General features: G+C 37.7%; 1 protein-coding gene across 1 annotated transcript; it reads left to right on the top strand.

Moving 5' to 3' along the window:
- The first annotated feature begins 660 nt into the window (after positions 1 to 660).
- Positions 661 to 11593, top strand: LOC106867205 (Parkinson disease protein 7 homolog). The gene is made up of 3 exons (XM_089343021.1): positions 661 to 880; positions 9992 to 10153; positions 11442 to 11593. Exons 1-3 carry the CDS (start codon positions 797 to 799, stop codon positions 11556 to 11558), a joined length of 363 nt encoding a protein of 120 aa, XP_089199147.1. The 5' UTR covers positions 661 to 796; the 3' UTR covers positions 11559 to 11593.
- The last annotated feature ends 4328 nt before the right edge of the window (positions 11594 to 15921 follow it).

The raw sequence follows: 15921 nt of genomic DNA, 5'->3' as shown, positions 1-15921 counted from the left end.
CCTTTTCCTTTCTCGCTTTCTTCCTCCCACCACTACTTACTCTGATTCTTTTTGTTCTTTTTTTCATCTTCTCTAACTATTAACAACAAAGTTGTGCATATATTAGCACATACGCATGGTGGCGTGTGTATATATATCATTCAACCACGGTAGTGGTTGAGTGGTTGAATATATTCTTAAGTCCACCCTTTCGCCAATCGCAGCAGCTTCCAAGCTTCACCACTCATTCAGTTCTCGGATCTTTCTGAATTGACGGGCACCACAGAAAGATCCACTTTATATATGAAGAAGTAAATATTTAAAGACTAGAATGGATTTATTAAGAAGTAGAAAGAGATAGAAAAAGTGATAAATAGAGTGAAGGTGGGCAAAAAAAGAAGACACGAAAAAATCTTCGTGAGTTCACGGAAGTTACCGAGTATTCATGAGCAAACGAAACCACAGTCATTGTCATCATTATCAACAACCACTCTCCCCGCTCTCTCATTTATTCATTAACCTATTTGTTTTCACTCTTTCTACCTCCTTCTCACTCACTAAACTATTTTCTCCTTCCCCCTCCGTCTCTCACTTACCTATTTGTTCTCGTTCTTTCTCCCGCTCTCCCTCCCTCACTAAACTGTTCTCCTTTCTCTTTCTCCCCCTCTTTCATTTACTTTGTCTCACTCACTCATCTGTTCTCCCGGCTTCACTCCCCTCTCTCTCTATCACTCTCACTTATTCTTCCAGTTTTGCAGTTAATGTCTAACTGAGCTAGTTGTTCCTTGCACCTCGTCTTCCTTTTTGGACAAAAGAAATGCCTTCTGCATTGGTAATTCTGGCCGAAGGGGCCGAAGAAATGGAAGCTGTTATTACGATTGACGTTCTGCGTCGCGGTGGGGTACAGTTTTTTTGTTTTATTCTTCTATTTAACCTGATATAATATCAGTGTGTATATATAGACATACACGCACACACTCTGTATGTATATATATATATATATATATAGATATATAGATAGAGAGAGAGGGGCATATTAATATATGTGCTTTATCTATAATAATCATATAAAACAATTAGACATTGACTAGATGAATAACATAATTTATTCAAATATATCTGCACGAGAGAGTTCTCTGTTCGGAGTTCCTCATTATTTGATCCCCCGGCAACAAATTGGCGGGGTTATTTAAAGGTCTTTCAGATAGAACACCTTGATAAAATTTGTTTGTAATACCTTCTGTACTTGCTGTAAGTTTAAATGTAGCCGCGGTTAACTTTGCCTTTCATCCTTTCTTGATTGATAAATTACCAAAGTACCAGTAATGCACTGAGGATGTTTTTAATCTCTGTCTCCTTATTTCTCTCTCTCTCTCTCTACCTCTGTTTCTCACTCCTGTGTATCGCTACCTTTCTCTCCCTATCTATATCTCTCTCTACCACTCTCATATATATATATATCGCTCTATCGTTACCTTACTTTCTCTCCCTATCTATATCTCTCCATCTCAGTCGTCACCTGTATTGCTCCAAGAGTAAAAAAAAAAGGGGTAAATATTTCATAAAGGACCCGTTGGTACCTCGGTGTGAAATAATTTTTTCCCACGGGTTTATTTTCGTGTGCATTCAACGTATCTGACTTCAAACCCGCCGCGAGCCACTTTTTTCCGGAAAAGAAAAGGGGTTTGATCGCGGGTTTTTGTTATTCCTTTCCAGGTTATTTCGCATATCGAATGTGACAAGGAAATCACGCGTAAACGGTTCCTTTCCCCAGAAAAGGAAAGATTTGGCTGCTATTTCTAGCACGCCCTGCTACCACATAGCAGCTATTTGCGATATTTCGCTGTGAAATGATTTTTTTTTTACCCCTCCCCCACTTTCTTTTCCGGGGAAAAAGGATCTTGCGGCAGGTTTGGAGATCAGATATGTTGAATGCACTCGAAATAAACCCGTGGAAAAAACAAAGATATTTCACACCAAGGTACGAATGGGTCCTTTATGAAATATTTACCGAAAAAAGTCTTGGATGATCGACCAACCATGCACAGCGTTCCTGTTTCCAGAAATACTGCTAAAAGTTGATCAATGGTTTGAGCAATCTATTTTCTTGGGGGGAGAAAAAAAAACTGATGTTTATGTTATTGAAACCGTAGAACAATATAAATAGAGATATAAATCTTCCTCACTAACAAAAACCTCTCTCAGTGAAAAAAAACCAAAAAAAAACCCACTTTGAAGTGTTTATTAACTCTATTATGTATAGAGTGCTTCCCCCCACCCCATTTTTGTATAAATAGACATTCACTACGCACCTCATATATATAATAAATGGTATGTCATTTAATAAACACATGATTTAAATGTGAGCTAAATAAGTTTCATTGTTCTGATAGTGCATGAGTGGGTGAAAATGCGTATATATGGGGAAGGCCGGATTTATGTCTTCTATAAACAATATATGTATATGTATATATATATAGAGAGAGAGAACTTCGATTATATACATATATATACGCACACACGTCTTATATTTATCTATAAGCATTTGTGTTAGTATGCATGTATATAAAGATATGCATTTGTGTGTATATGTAAAAAAAATATGCACATACATACATACATACCACGCACATACATACATGCATATATATGCATACAATGCACACACCTGTAAATAGATATATAGAAAGAAAGAAAAAGTATACTGAGGTAGAGAAATATTACTGCGAAGTAGAAATTTGTAGATTTCTTTGTACAGTTTATTATAGATTGATTCCTTCTATTTATCTTTCACATCTACAATTATCTACAATTATGCTCAAGCTATAACAGAAAGCATTTTAATTATTATTTTATTCTCAAACTTAGTCTTGTAGAATAAGAAACAAATAACTTTTTTATATTTCAAACTTATTTGCTACTCAACTACCTACCCTAACGAAAGATGCCGGCAAAATAGGTAGAGAAATCGGCAGCAGTTAAAATGAAACCAACGGGCAACGCATAAAAATAACTTTGATGTTGCCTCAAATTGATCGGATTCTTGGCAAGCTTTATCGATTTTTATTCTGCCGGTAAACCGAATTCCTACTCGTGAAATTAACGTGAGTAGCTGAATAGGCTATAACCACGCGGGCATACCTACACAAGAGTGCCCCATTCTATCGAATTTGTTTCCTCATAACTTACAGAAATATGGATACTTTTTAATGGAATTTTCTACAAATATATTTCAGATATTGTAGAATACAATTATACTGGATTTTAATCTGAAAACAACAAGATATTAATAATATTAATTGGCAGGCGCGCACTGATACATATCGATACATATATTGGCGATCTTTCGATACCAGTACGAAATATCGGCGTTTTCCGTAAAATTTCGTACTGGTATCGAAAGATCGCCTTGCTTGGGGTTTTTTTCACATTAAATTCTGATGTAATCGTAATGTACGCCATCTAAAAAGTATTTGCAGAAAATGGCTTTAAACTATACACATTTTTCTGAAAGTTATGAGGAAACTAATTTGGTGGTTGTGGTGGCAGGGCACACTTGTGTTGGTATACGAAGTTCTACTCGCGAAATTAACGTGAAAATGGCTGAATAGGTTATGCATAATCACGCATACCCATTGTGTAATTTTTAGGCTGAACTCGTGTCATAACGGGGCTGGACTTTTGAATTAACGGTACAGTCTAGAGCAGACATGGGTATCCTTTTTCGAGAAGCGGACCACAAGTAGGCCGCACCATAAAAAGAATTGAATAAAGATAATTTTAATAAACGTTATTTTTCATCATGGAATTAGAAGTGCCATTCAGAAAAAAGTCCCGCGGATCGCGGTTTACCCTTTGATTGGTTTAAAAAAAAGGAACCTGGGCATTCCTATAGAGTGGGAAATTATATAGTGTGCTAAAAAGAAAAGAAAAACCTGTAATTTCATTGCTTCGATATATTTTAAGCATCACAGGTTACTAGGAAAATAAAAAAAAGAAAATGGAAGAGCGGGTGTCAAAATTACCTGCCTTTTCTTGTAAAGTTTCAGCTTGGACTTTAAAAATAAAATTTTCGCAATTTGTGTTACGTATAATTTTGGAAGAATTATTGTATTACATATTCAGAGCATAATTAAAAAAATTTTTTTTTTTCCATATGAGAGTGAAAACCGAAAAATTAAGGGAAAAGGTAGAAGGTTGATTTTAGTTACGTTTGAACTCACTACAGGGGGGCTCGGAATGAATGTAGCTCTCTCAAATGATGCTGCGACAATTCTGTCACTTCATTGTTTTCTTCAAAAAGTACATCTCAACTCGGCCAAACGACTATTCATTGAAAGAGTTGACTTGATTGTGAATGTGTTGGGTGCTGCTACCACAGTATGAAGCTGCAGGCAAACACAGAAATACGTCTACACATTATATATAAAGTCATAAATGACAGAAATAGTTTGAAATTTTATTTAAGAAAATTCAAATATCACAAATCTCTTGTATTGTATTATATATTGTTTTGTAGAATGATACATCAAGGAGCTTATTTTTTAATGAGTACTACCGGATTACTTGAATCAATAAATTCAAAAGAATTTTATCAGGAAGCTAGTGTGTAAAAAAATTCATAAGGGAAATTTCTATTCCCAAGAATATAATTATTCGTTTATATTTATATAAGGGCATTACTAAAATGTGTTTATTTGGGATTACTTGAATACATAAATATATATATACACACACACACACCTCTCTCTCTCTCTCTCTCTCTCTCTACACACACACACACACATGCATGCATAAATACATGTCTTAGGCAAACCCTTGCACTATGCTTAGCTTAAACAATAGTTTCTCCTCAACCCTTCCGTTGCTGTTTTAACACATAAGAATATGAAATGATAGATTAAAAATCCCGTTATCTTCTAGGCCAGATCCCCACAAGCAGTTTTTTTTAAAACGCTCATTAAACAGTAAACACGAATGATTTATTGTATAATTAATAACCTGGGCATAGTTTCAAAGACTTCAAAAAATTTATTTAAAAAGGTTCTTTCTCACAGAAATAAATATTAGTGGTTAATTTTTGAAAAATAGAAATTCTATTGAAGACCTTTTATTTTTATTTCTCATTCAAGAGGATTGCATATTTACTGGCTTGGATCGGAATATACAAAATAATGTTTATTGTTACCACATTTTGTCATCATCAGATACCACCTGCTCTCAGTAGGTTAAATTACAGCATGGATTACCATTATCTCAAATCTTTCCTGTGCTGTCCTTAGATAAGATCATCTTCCAATTATTTATCTTTTTCTTGCTTCAGTCATTGGACGGCGGCCCTATCGCGGTATCGCTTTTAAGGGTTTTGGTCTAACAAATCGACCCTAGTAAGCCTGATACATATTCTATCGGTCTCTTTTATCCGAACGATTAAGTTACTGAGACGTAAACAAACGAACACCACTGACTGGCTTTTGAAATTCAGAAAAGTATGGGTGCGTATATACACACATATCTACATATGTATACACGCTTCACATCTCAAAGACTTCTAATCTATTTGATATTACTTGTTGAAGTCCACTTTTTTGCTATTTATAGTAGATTGTCCCATAAATATAGCAATAATCTTTAATCTTAATAATTGTACATTTAAAAGTAAATTTTTCTTAACTGATTTTCTACTAATCTCATATAATTTTCTTCAACGACCTTTTATTTAGTAACACTTTGTGTTCGTATAATTGAAAAATATCTTAATTTAAGGTAAATGTTATGAATATAATAATTTAACAAGAAATAATTTCAACGCGTTTTAACGTGTTGTAATATTTGCAACAACACAGTATCATCTTGTTGGAAACTAATAACCAAAGCCGTAGATAAACATACATCTATATAAAAACAATGATAAATGCTTGTAAAATTTCGACTTTTCTCCGTGTTTTATGATGATCGATGTTACTCAAGAGCTAAGTAAACTGCAGATTGCTACAGAAAAGAACTGCATCAAGAAACACTATAAGCACACCGCTACATGCAGTAAGATGTGACTGCGGCCATGCTGGAGCACCGTCTTTAGTCGAGCAAATCGATCCCAGGACTTATTCTTTATAAGCCTAGTACTTATTCTATCGGCCTCTTTTGCTGAACCGCTAAGTTACGGGGACGTAAACACACCAGCGTCTGTTGTCAAGCGATGTTGAGGGGACAAACAGACATACAAACACACACATATATACATATATACGACGGGCTTCTTTCAGCTTCCGTCTACCAAATCCACCCACAAGGCTTTGGTCGACCCGAGGCTATAGTAGTGTCTTCTACTATAGGGCAAGTGTCTTCTATTATAGCTTCGGGCCGACCAAAGCCTTGTGAGTGGATTTGGTAGACGGAAACTGAAAGAAACCCGTCGTATATATGTATATATATATATATATATATATATATATATATATATATACATATATGTGTGTGTGTGTATGTTTGTGTATCTGTGTTTGACAACCGATGCTGATGTGTTTATGTCCCCGTCACTTAGCGGTTCGGCAAAATAAAGTCCTGGGGTCGATTTGATTCGACTAAAGGCGGTGCTCCAGCATGGTCGCAGTCAAATGACTGAAACAAGTAAAAGAAAATATATATGTATATATATATATATATATATATATATATATATATATGCGGCAACATGGGGATTAAAACCTGTTCCGTTTCTTATTCTCGTAGTTTCGTCTTTGACCTACTCCCGTCTCATTTTCATAAGTTGACCTTGACATCATATGCTCTCATTTTTCTCCTATGTCGACCTTGACCCATTTATCTCCATTTTTTTTTTTAACACGCTTCACTTTTCTCCACCTTATTATATATATAAATATATATATCTCCCTTTCTCTCTCAGACACTTAACTCTAAAATACTTCATTCCTCCTTACTGTAAGTCACTGCTATAAACTACTACGTTTGCAGCTAAGCAAACAGGAAGACCTGCTCATTGAATCTGTTAGAAATTACAGCCAAAACTTTCTATGAAATACATATTTCTGTCTTGAGAAAAGGACGCAATAATGCTGCCTTAGCTACCATATCTGAATATATTTGATGGTCATGACTAGGATAGCTGTCGTCATAGGGTTTTGCCTTGCAACTTTATAAAATTAGAAGTGAATCCCTTTTATGCAATGGAGATTTCAAATCTATTTGTTATGGATTAACAGGGGTTACGTTTCTCTGTCTAATGTCACTTGTATAGGAGAAAATAAGTCCGCACGGTGGTCTCGGAAATTACATTTAATGTGAATGTGTGTGCGCGTGTATATTTTTTATCTTTTATTTGTTTTAAGTTATATGATTGCGGCAGGCGATGCTGGGGCATCGCCTTGAGGAATTTTTAAAATTTTTAGTTGAATGAATCGACCCCGGAACTAATTTTTAAAGCCTGGTACTTATTCTATCGGTCTTTTCTGCCGAACCGCTAATTTACGTACACGTAAACAAACCAATACCAGAGGGCTGCACCAAACCCCACTGTCTGTTTTGGCATGGCTTTTACAGCTTTTCTTAATACTAACCACTTTACAGAGTGAACTGGGTGGTTTTTTTTACATGGCTCCAGCATTAGTGAGATCTGTTTTGTCATAGTTTTCATGACTGGAAGCCCTTAATGCCAACCACTTTACATAGTGGACTGGGTGTTTTTTACATGGCATCAGCAGCAGCAAATTATGCCTGGTATAGATTTTTATGGCTGGATGCCCTTCCTAAGGCCAACCACTTTACGAAGTTCCTCTCTACTTATTCTACACCTGTTTAGATAATGATATTTATCTCAAAGCTACGTGATAATGCATGATTAATTCAAAACAATGTGAATAAACAGGCATTACATTTGACAGTATTAATGCAAAAAGGTTAAAGAAATGTAATTAGTTCTTATCTTTAAGCTGATTCCTATATTCCTAAATCTGTCATCGTTTTTATGTCTACTTTTCCATGCTTACATGTGTTAGACGGGTCTTTCTCACCACTTGTTACTGTCCCCTATCATCACCTTTGTGACATTTAGTTTCCTGAGATTGGTGTTTGTTACTTATTTCTTGTTCAGTTTTCCTCTTCTGCATGTTCTTACTTTTTCTATCCTGTAGCACTTCTTTACCCAGCTGTTGTCCTCCACATGCATCACGTCTTCTTTCTCCTTTGTTGCACATTGTCTGATTCTTCTTACACTTGGTTTTCCCTCAGCTCATCTGTAGTGCATCATTCATGCACATTAACATTACATATCTATGTTTGTATTTACATATTTGTATTTGCAATGGTGTTCACCTGAGGTGGGTTGAGCTGGCTTTCACATATGCTGATCAAATCCAACAGATATTTTTCGATGTTATTATTATTATGGCATAGTGGTTAAGAGCATGGGCTACTAACCCCAAGATCCTGAGTTCAATTCCAAGCAGTGACCTGAACAATAATAATAATAATAATAATATTGAAAAATACCTAGATAGCGTGAACGCTGTAGCCATCATTCACTGTTGAGATGTAGAGTTCATGTTTGAAGTGCCCATACGAATACAAGCTTGTATGCAGTCCCTGGTCACATGCATACACACTTTGGGATAGTGTGATCCTTAGCAGCTCAGCTTGCCATCAATTGTTGACCATAGGAGAGGATTTGCTGACCAAGCCACTGCCAATTATCAGGGCAGATGTACCTGGGTTTGAAGCAGGTTCTAGAGACATACTTTGACCCAGGGATTATCAATAATTTTTTTTAATCTATAGACCCCTTAATTATTTACATTCGATGGATATTTGTCCTAATCTTGTTTGTTGTTAACGTTTTGGCTGATATACCCTCCAAGCCTTCTTCAGATGTGTTGGGGAAATTTCGAACCTGGGTTCTCAATCCTAAGGTATTTTTCGATATTATTATTATTATGGCATAGTGGTTAAGAGCACGGGCTACTAACCCCAAGATTCTGAGTTCGATTCCAAGCAGTGACATCATCATCATCATCGTTTAACGTCTGCTTTCCATGCTAGCATGGGTTGGACGATTTGACTGAGGACTGGTGAAACAGATGGCTACGCCAGGCTCCAATCTGAATAATAATAATAATAATATCGAAAAATACCTTAGGAATGAGAACCCAGGTTCGAAATTTCCCCAGGATACCTGAAGAAGGCTGGAGGGTATATCAGCCGAAACGTGTTAACAACAAACAAGATGAGGACAAATATCCGTCAAATGTAAATAATGTACATAATTCCTCATCTCTTAAATATAGAACTGAGAATAAGCATTATGTTTAACAGAATAATATGAATGCTAAAGGGTTTAATCAGTGGTTTTCATTCCTATTTTACTCTACTGAACCCCCATAGCTATTCAATGTTTATATTTTTATAATTAGATATTAGGAATTGTACAAAAAAAAAAAAAAGAATTGTTAAAATATTTTGTGTTGTATAAGTATAAACAGTTTTATTGCACATAAATTTTAACAAAATCTTATACAGACCCCAGTTGAAAACCACTGCTTTAACCCTTTAGTGTTCAGATTACTATCTTGTAGCTTCGAGATTTCGAAGATGTAATTATTCATTATTAGAATGGCATTGCAGGGTAGGTGTGAGCTGCTGGTTCTGACTAGTTTGAACATAAAATGGGTAGAACATTTGGGCTGGATACAGCTGGTTTAAACACTAAAGGGTTAAATGATGACGATTCAGCGACAAGGACTAGATTATCAGTGTACATACAGCAGAGCGTGGTGGACAGCAAGTTTTAAACTCCCACTGTTATAACCTGGAGAACTATAATAAAATGGAACAGGCTTAGAACCAAAATCTGCATGTTTATTCAAAGTTGTGTTAAGTCTTCAAATGCTCATGTTATCTATTAAGACTGAGACTTTCTTTTTTGTGTAAATGTTTACAATATATTTTGGAAAATGATTTTCTTTTACTCTAAAGTATTTTCAATGTGTTTCTTACACAGGTGTGCGTAACAGTTGGTGGCCTCAATGATTCAAACCCAGTCAAATGCAGTCGGGATACCGTCATTGTTCCAGACAAAAGTCTCCAGCAGGCAATCAGTGACAACAAATATGATGCAGTTGTTATTCCAGGAGGATTAAAAGGATCGCAGCTTATCAGTGAGGTAAACAGGTTTCACTGATATTCAACCATTGTGGAGTTAAAAATAACACTGTGTAACATGATTTTTGTCCTTGGGTAGCAACTATTATTTCCTATTTGCTTACCCCAAGAAAATATGAAATATTGCTAATATTTCCTTCAAACTTCACTTTTGTTACATTTATTTAAACCCCAAAGAATCCCTCTCAACATATGGCTATGATGCTCCTCCCACTACTCCTGCTCATCATCAGAGATGCACATATTGTCAGCCACCAAGGGACATGCTCAAGTGGTTAAGGTCAAACAAATTTGTGGTATTGAGCAAAATCTGTCTGAAATATAATGGAAAATAGGTCAGTTTCAACACATTGATGTCCAGGTCAGAAAAGCAAAGTTTCAAGGGAATAGTAGTCGTTTGCTTTGATTTCTGGATAAGCAAATAGGAAATCACACTTACTGACCAAAGACAGAAAAAAAAATTATAATTTTGTTATTAAGTGTAATTCCTTAATCAGCAGTATTACATACAGGAGAATGTCTTGGCTAGCTTACTTTTGAACTTGGCTCTGAAACCTTGCACAGCATCTATTAAGCAATATTTCTGCTGTTTAGAGCAGAGGTTGGCAAAGTACAGCCTGTGGTCTTCATTTCATCTGATTTACCAATAGTGTTGCATGCAAAAATTTTCTTTAGCAAATTATAATATTCAGTATTGAGAAATGGAGCAGAAGTCTCATTTTTGCAGCAAAGTAAATCATTGTTTGATATTTATAATAATAATAATAATAATATTAATGATTCTTTTTAATTTTGGCACAAGGCCAACAACTTTTCTAGGTTTAATTTCACTTTAAAACGAAAAAAATTGTGTCGTATAACAAAGGGGTTGGCTTCAAGCAGGTTGGTACCAAAAGCTTTAATGGCCAAATTTTGACACAAGGTTAGCAACTTAGGGGAGGTGGGTAAGTTGGTTTTACTGATACCAGTGCTCAACTGGTACTTGTGTTATTGACTCCAAGAGGATGAAAGGCAAAGTTGACCTTGGCAGCATTTGAACTCAGAATGTAACAATGGACAAAATGCCATTAAGCATTTTGCCTGGCATGCTAACAGTTATGCCAGCTCGTTTTTATGGTAGTAAATATCAAAAATGGTTTAAATTTTTTTTTTAAATATGAATATATTCTGGGAAGTTAGAGGTTTGTGAGGACGTTTCGTTGAAATACTTCATTAAAGTCCACACATTTAGATAATTTCTCTATTGTGTTCTCAATCTAAGTAAATATATATTTTTTTATTATTTCCAGTCATCCTTAGTGAAAACTCTTCTCCAAGAACAAGAAAAACGAACTGGCTTGATTGCAGCTATATGTGCAGGTAAATGGACTTTAAACATTTCATATAAAATGTATATCAAACATTAACTATTTTAATATTTATACTTAACTGGCTTTTTTTCTGTAAACTATAGCTGTGTGGTCAGTGTAAGCACTGGCCTCAATTTCTAAAACTTGAATGTAAGTATGACCTTCCAGCTTGCCAGCCCCGGTCAAACCATCCAACCCCGGTCAAACCATCCAGCCCCGGTCAGACCATCCAGCCCCGGTCAAACCATCCAGCCCATGCCAGCATGGACAACACGTTAAATAATGATGATCGCCATGTTATATAGCCATCTGCTAGCCATCTCCATGTCAAACCTTCCAACCCATGCCAGCATGGACAACACGTTAAATAATGATGATCGCCATGTTATATAGCCATCTGCTAGCCATCTCCATGTCAAACCTTCCAACCCATGCCAGCATGGACAACACGTTAAATAATGATGATCGCCATGTTATATAGCCATCTGCTAGCCATCTCCATGTCAAACCTTCCAACCCATGCCAGCATGGACAACACGTTAAATAATGATGATCGCCATGTTATATAGCCATCTGCTAGCCATCTCCATGTCAAACCTTCCAACCCATGCCAGCATGGACAACACGTTAAATAATGATGATCGCCATGTTATATAGCCATCTGCTAGCCATCTCCATGTCAAACCTTCCAACCCATGCCAGCATGGACAACACGTTAAATAATGATGATCGCCATGTTATATAGCCATCTGCTAGCCATCTCCATGTCAAACCTTCCAACCCATGCCAGCATGGACAACACGTTAAATAATGATGATCGCCATGTTATATAGCCATCTGCTAGCCATCTCCATGTCAAACCTTCCAACCCATGCCAGCATGGACAACACGTTAAATAATGATGATCGCCATGTTATATAGCCATCTGCTAGCCATCTCCATGTCAAACCTTCCAACCCATGCCAGCATGGACAACACGTTAAATAATGATGATCGCCATGTTATATAGCCATCTGCTAGCCATCTCCATGTCAAACCTTCCAACCCATGCCAGCATGGACAACACGTTAAATAATGATGATCGCCATGTTATATAGCCATCTGCTAGCCATCTCCATGTCAAACCTTCCAACCCATGCCAGCATGGACAACACGTTAAATAATGATGATCGCCATGTTATATAGCCATCTGCTAGCCATCTCCATGTCAAACCTTCCAACCCATGCCAGCATGGACAACACGTTAAATAATGATGATCGCCATGTTATATAGCCATCTGCTAGCCATCTCCATGTCAAACCTTCCAACCCATGCCAGCATGGAGAGTGGACATTAAACACTGTTGATGATATCCCAATGAACCAAACTGCATCTCTTATTCCTGCACTATGCCTCTCTCTCTCTCTCTCTCTCCCCTCCCTCCTGCAGCCCAACACTGCTCTGTCATCGCTCTCCCTCTTGCCCTCATCCTGCCACCTCTTGTATACCTGTATTTTACCACTCATTGCTTTCCCTTCCCCTCCAACCTTTTGCACTTTCTTGAACTCCCTACTCATGCACCCTGGGCAATCGTCCACCATTCCACTTATATTCACATCCTTGTACCTTGAAAATGTGAAGGCGCATGGCTCAGTGGTTAGGGCGTCGAGCTTGCAATCGTGAGGTTGTGAGTTTGATTCCCAGACCGGGCTGCGTGTTGTGTTCTTGAGCAAGACACTTTATTTTACGTTGCTCCAGTTAACTCAGCTGTTGAAAATGAGTTGCAACATCACTGGTGCCAAGCTGTATCGGCCCCTTTGCCTTTCCCTTGGATAACATCAGTGGTATGGAGAGGGGAGGCTGGTATGCATGGGCGACTGCTGGCCTTCCACAAACAACCTTGCCTGGACTTCTACCTCGGAGGGAAACTTTCTGCGTGCAATCCCATAGTCATTCATGACCGAAGGGGGTCTCCTCCTCCTCCTCCTCCTCCTGTACCTTGAAAGTACACTTTGGCACATCGCCTCCATTGCTCTCTCTCTCTCTCTCTCTCTCAGGCTGGGGTAACCATTTATTTCATCTACAAGACACCTCTTCTTGTCCTTCTGTCATACTCTAACCTCTCATCGCCTGGCACAAAGCCACCTCTACCAATACCTTTTCCCATCTCATTTGAGGGGCTTTTGTCTTGCAAGTGACTTGGTCACCTCACCAGTGCTGGTGTTACATAAAAACTACCCGGTCCTCTCTGTAAAGTGTTTGGCATTGGGAAGGTTATCTAACCATAGAAAATCATGCCCAAGCAGACAGTGGAGCCTGGTGCAGCTCTGTAGCTTACCAGCTCCTGTCAAAGCAGCCAACTCATGCCAGCATGGAAGTTGGACATTAACTGATGATATTTTATGCATAATCTTTAGTCCATTGAAATATATATTCTGTTTCACCTTTGGCTCATTGGGAACAAAAGTTGAGGAAAAGCTAATTTGTAACGTATGGCAAGAAGGAACAACTTTATTCTAAATGGCTGGACATAATTTCTTTTAAACTTGTCATCCTCTGGAATAGCATTATATATATATATATATATATATATATATATATATATAAATAAATAAGGATAAGATCGATATTTAAAATATTGATCTTATCAAGTGGTCAGCATGGGAATAAAAACCATCAAAGGTAATAATTATTTAAAATTATTTAAAATTATAATACAGGGTATCAAGAGATACCACCACGCTGAAAAAATAGCAGTCAAAACCTGACTCTAAAACCACAATAAATGTCCGCATGGCACGATTAGCGAAGACGAAGACCAAATGAACCAGTAAAAATAAGATAATTCCAAATCCTGGATTTCTGGCTTTGCATAAATAATAATGTTCTGCCTTCATCAGTGGAATATACTCCAGTACATAAATACAAATACATGTATATAAACAGTATACTTACATATACGGACGTATACATACATATATATGCATACGTCAGGTTTTGACTGCTATTTTTTCAGCGTGGTGGTATCTCTTGATACCCTGTATTATAATTTTAAATAATTTTAAATAAAATATATATATATATATATATATATATATATATATACTTTATTTGTGTGGGTTAACAAGGCCAGTGGTTTCATGTCAATTTTCACAATTGTTCAAGTGTGCCTCATGAAAGTGTTTGTACTCATCTCCATTTTGGATGGGAAAAAAAAATGTCTGTGTGTGTGTATATATATATATATACACACACACACACATACATTGTGTAGGTTAACAAGGCCACCAATGGTTTCCTGTGAATTTTCACAATTGTTTAAGTGTGCCACATGAAAGTGTTCGTATTCATTTCCATTTTGGATGGGGAAAAAATGTCTGTGTGTATCATCATCATCGTTTAACGTCCGCTTTCCATGCTAGCATGGGTTGGACGATTTGACTGAGGACTGGTGAAACCGGATGGCAACACCAGGCTCCAGTCTGATTTGGCAGAGTTTCTACAGCTGGATACCCTTCCTAACGCCAACCACTCAGAGTGTAGTGGGTGCTTTTACGTGTCACCCGCACGAAAACGGCCACGCTCGAAATGGTGTCTTTTATGTGCCACCCGCACAAGCCAGTCCAGGGGCACTGGCAACGATCTCGCTCGAAAATCCTACGGGAGCCAGTCAGGCGGTACTGGCAACGGCCACGCTCAAAATGGTGCATCTCATGTGCCACCCGCACAAGAACCAGTCCAGGGGCACTGGCAACGATCTTACTTGGCTTGCCGGGTTTTCTCACGCACAGCACATTTCCAAAGGTCTCGGTCAGTAGTCATCGCCTCGGTGAGGCCCAATGTACGAAGGTCTTGCCTCACCACCTCAGCCCAGGTCTTCCTGGGCCTACCTCTTCCACGGGTTCCCTCAACTGTTAGGGTGTGGCACTTTTTCACGCAGCTATCCTCATCCATTCTCACCACATGTCCATACCAGCGCAATCGTCTCTCTTGCACGCCACAACTGATGCTTCTAATGTTCAGTTTTTCTCTCAAGATACTTACACTCTGACGGGTATTCACATTGACATTACACATCCAACGGAGCATACTGGCTTCATTCCTTGCGAGCTTACGTATGTCCTCAGCAGTTACAGCCCATGTTTCACTGCCATGTAGCATGGTTGTTCGTACGCATGCGTCATACAGTCTGCCTTTTACTCTGAGTGAGAGTCCCTTTGTCGCCAGCAGGGGTAAGAGCTCTCTAAACTTTGCCCAGGCTATTCTTATTCTAGCAGCTACACTTTCAGCGCACCCACCCCCACTACTAACTTGGTCGCCCAGATAGCGGAAGCTATCGACTACCTCTAGTTTTTCACCCTGGAATGAGATAGAAGTTGTTTCCTGTTTGTTTGCAGTCTTTATTGCACCTGAACATCTGCCATATATATTATATATTAT

The sequence above is a fragment of the Octopus bimaculoides genome, chromosome 26 (genome assembly GCF_046866305.1).
Source record: "Octopus bimaculoides isolate indiv1 chromosome 26, ASM4686630v1, whole genome shotgun sequence".
In the NCBI taxonomy this organism is placed as follows: domain Eukaryota; kingdom Metazoa; phylum Mollusca; class Cephalopoda; order Octopoda; family Octopodidae; genus Octopus; species Octopus bimaculoides.
Note: the sequence above shows the minus strand (reverse complement) of the source record. Positions and strands in the feature narration are given on the sequence as shown.